Source organism: Cucurbita maxima, unplaced genomic scaffold (genome assembly GCF_002738345.1).
Source record: "Cucurbita maxima cultivar Rimu unplaced genomic scaffold, Cmax_1.0 Cma_Scf00112, whole genome shotgun sequence".
Taxonomy (NCBI): Eukaryota; Viridiplantae; Streptophyta; class Magnoliopsida; order Cucurbitales; family Cucurbitaceae; genus Cucurbita; species Cucurbita maxima.
This window is the reverse complement of record NW_019272128.1, coordinates 223,779-227,607: the sequence shown is the minus strand read 5'-3', so window position 1 is coordinate 227,607 and position 3,829 is coordinate 223,779. Positions and strand designations below refer to the sequence as shown.

Below are 3,829 nucleotides of genomic sequence, written 5' to 3'. Positions count from 1 at the left end.
TTTCTCTTCAGTTGAATTCTTTAAATAACAAATCTAATTACAAAAATAGAAAAACTAATTACAAAAAAAAGAAAACTGGGTGAAGACTTCGCCCAAGTTTGCCAAAAATTGCAGCTAGAATTACGCTCTTCCATTGGCGTGAATTCAGAAGTTTTGAGACGTCAAAACATCCTAACTGAATAAGGAACATAACTTTTATTTAACAACCTTTATCCCTGAGTATTTTCAGGCTATTCATATGAAGATGTCCATATCTGAGATGCTATAATGTTGAGTCATCTTTCGTGCTTGCAGTAAAAGCAAAATCCTCCATGTTAGAAACATCTGGTCGAAACATCTTATTTGAAGTACTGACATTTTGAACTTTATGGCCTGATTTCTTATGTGTAATGACAGATGTGTTGTCATCAAATAGAACTGAATGTCCTCTAGTCATCAATTGTTCAACACTCAATAAATTGTACCCTAAATCAAGTAAAAATTGAACATTATCTAATTGTTTTATCTTACCATGACGGGTTTCAACTTTCACTGTATCTTTTCCTTCAACTTGCATCTCTTTTGTATTTCCAAGTTGCACCTTAATTTTTTGTGTCTCATCAAGCTCTTTGAATAAGGATTTGGTGCCTGTCATATGGTTCGAGCATCCGCTATCAACAAACCATAAGTCACCTTTTTTCGGATTAGTATCCATGTATGCCACAAACAACTTTTCTTCTTCTTCTTCATTCTCTGCTGCAAAATTCATTCGTTGATTTTTATACCAACAATTAGATTTTGTTTGCCCATGACTTCTACAATGGTAACATTGTATGACATTCCTTTGTTCATTGAATTGTCTCTATTCATCACTTCTCCATCTACCCCTGTTATCACGACCACCATGGAAGCTGCAAAATCCTTCTCTTCCACGACTTCTACCTCTACCTGCTAAATAAATATTTTCTCTTTTGTTGTTTTCATTGTTGGTTGTCTCCTTCACTTGTAGTGCCTTTTCTTTGTTCCTTTCTAATGATCTATTGATTCTTGCCTCATGAGCTTGAAACGAGCCCATCAGTTCATCAACTGAGAGTATGGATAGATCCTTAGCTTCTTCTATGGTAGCCACCACATGGTCAAACTTTGGAATCAAGCTTCTCAACACCTTTGCAACAATTGTTTCGTTTGAGATTTTTTCTCCATAGGTACGCATCTGACTGACTATTGCCATTGTTCTTGACAAAAAATCAGCAATTGATTTGCCATTCGTCATGAGTAGAGTCTTATAATCACGTCTTAGAGATTGCAATTTCACTGTTATGACCTTTGAATCTCCTAGAAACTTCTTATGTAGAATTGACCATGCTTGCTTTGATGTGGTTGCTACTGCAATTCGTGAAAAGATAGTCTTGGCATCATTTTTCTTGGTTTCTCTTAGTCTCTCCTTTTCTTCTATTGTGGGTTCTAATAGATCAACAAACTCGTGCTACACCAAGTCCCATAGTTCCTGCGATCTAAGCAAGGTTTTCATCTTAATGCTCCACCACTCATATTTCTCACCATTAAAGATTGGTAAACGGTGCGGAGGAAGAAAAACCAACTACTACCATTTTTGTTTTATGAAGAAAATAATCACTCACCCTCGTGTTGAACGAACTTGGCTCTAATACCAAATTTGTTGGGAAAAGGGACAGTGAAAGAGATATGAAAAGATAAAATGGATCAAAGGTGCTTTATTATCGTTTTGTGACTCCATGCTTAAAGGGTTACACAATTCCAGTATTTATATGCTAATACGGCGTACTAGAAATAGTAAATTATGGAAATCTAGATAAATTCAAATCTACTAACAATCTTCTAAAATCTTGGTAGTTTGAATATTTGAATCATATCTCAACTGCTTTAAATCATATCTTCATTTTGAATACTTTGAATCATATCTCAACCACAGCAACTTCGTCATCCGTACAAGGGTACCTTACCTTTCCCTACAAAATAAGAGTAGAACATGATTTGAGTATTTTATGATATATTTAGTAAGTAAACTCACTATTGGGATTGGAAAATGCAATTTTATGTAATCATGATTGAGACCAGTCCTTTACTTATCATCATGGCCTTGGTCTCACTTTCAAGTTCGGACTTAAATTGGATGCGAATTACTGTTCTACATACAACCCTTGCATGTCTGCATGAACTCCAAAGCGAGCTCGTATACATATCATTTTACCTAGCCTTCAACTAGTGTACCCTCACGCCACAAAAAAACTTGACATAAATCATGGCATATACGTATGATGCAGATCATAACTTTGTTCTTTCATAAATAACTTTCATGAATAACATATTTTGTTTAACAGTATTTCATAATCCTAAACATGTTAACATGGTGTGTGTAACACAACATAGAGAAGTATTATGTATCATAAAACAAAGTGCAACAACCCAAAGTAAGGATAAAACTAACTCAAGGAAACCAAGAGAATGATTTATTGCATTTATGTAAGGACAACAGTCTTGAGCAAGAGATTTCTATACCCTAAGAATTAATTTAAGGATTTAAGACATTAGAAAAAGGATTGGAAAAGAGGAGGCAAACGAAAAAGACAAAAAATGACATTTCTTTCCAATTTATAAAGAACTTTCCGAATGTTTAGTTCATTATCTAGAATGAATTTTAATATGCTCAAGAAAGGAAAAATGACCAGCTGAGGATGAAAAAATTTATACAAAAAATTTATATTTATTTAGAAAAATAATAATAAAATATAAAGAAAATAACACATTACCAAAATAACCCTTAAAATAGGGATAATTATGAAAATGCCCTTCTTTCCACAATCATAACTTCCGCAATGACCTACACACAATCTATTGAATCTCACCAGCATTGGATCCCTCTAAAATTGGACAAAGTCTAGAATGTTGACAGATCACCTCAGAATTAAAATTGGAAGTCAATAGCTTGCTGATCAAAGAGGATGTTTCTAATGGATTATCTAGAAAATTAATCTAAGAAAAGGAAAATTCACGTTTTTAGATGAGTAGTAGACAGAGGACTATTTTTCAAAATTAAGGTATCATTCAAAAAGACATTCCTCCAAACAAATTCTTTTAGCTTGAGGAAACGATAAAGAAGAGGTTCTATGAAATAATCGGGCCTTGAAAACTCCTAGAATCGGCTACCCAATAATGAATCACGAGAAAACAGATTTGAGACAAACTTTGGAGGCGCATATCTTAGAATACGATACACGAGAAGGTATGAAATCAATCACTAGCTCTTCTTTGTAACACCAACTTTAGTTTCCTTTAGAAATGAGGGAAGAAACATTGTAAGTCAATCCCTAGCTCTTCCTTCCAGACCGATTCTTATGAAAAAATTTATGGTTCTAGAAACTGTACACAATAAGAAAAATGTGGAAGAAAATTTGAGGTAATTCGAGAAAGCTCGAAAACAAAGGTCCTGAACATCAACGATAAGGTAAGTAGCCATCTTGGACTTTTCTTAAGAAATACTTGTAGCAATAATTTAGATTTTTGTATGCATCTTAAACCAAGTATGAATTAAGGGTATATGAAAGAAAAATACAAAGAAATGTGAGTTAAGGCCCTTAACGATCAAATTGCTCGAGGTTTAAGTAACACTAAAATAACCCCTCTATTTACATTTCCTAATATAATTTCTATTAAAAAATATAAAATCATAATAAATCTATAATATTAAAACTTAGGATCAAATTCTATTTTTTATTTTTAAATTTTTCATAAAACATAAGTAGTTGAAGTTGATTAAGTATAATAAGTTCATATTTATAATTAGCCTAAATGAAAACTAGTTACTAAATTT

At 32.9% G+C, this 3,829-nt stretch overlaps 1 protein-coding gene across 1 annotated transcript; it reads right to left on the bottom strand.

Annotated features, from left to right (window-relative positions):
• Nucleotides 1-262: 262 nt before the first annotated feature.
• On the bottom strand, nucleotides 263-1,252 carry LOC111473256. Its single transcript, XM_023118790.1, has 3 exons — nucleotides 865-1,252; nucleotides 511-735; nucleotides 263-465 (listed from the first exon to the last, which is right to left on the bottom strand). Exons 1-3 carry the CDS (start codon nucleotides 1,250-1,252, stop codon nucleotides 263-265), a joined length of 816 nt encoding a protein of 271 aa, XP_022974558.1.
• Nucleotides 1,253-3,829: the final 2,577 nt, after the last annotated feature.

Excerpts from the sequence above, each read along its gene's own strand:
- LOC111473256 (XM_023118790.1), bottom strand. The coding sequence starts at position 1,252 with ATGACGAATGGCAAATCAATTGCTGATTTTTTGTCAAGAACAATGGCA. Across the intron at positions 736-864 it reads TGGTGGTCGTGATAACAGGG|CAGAGAATGAAGAAGAAGAA; the intron begins GTAGATGGAGAA and ends TGAATTTTGCAG. Across the intron at positions 466-510 it reads GAAAGTTGAAACCCGTCATG|GGTACAATTTATTGAGTGTT; the intron begins GTAAGATAAAAC and ends TACTTGATTTAG.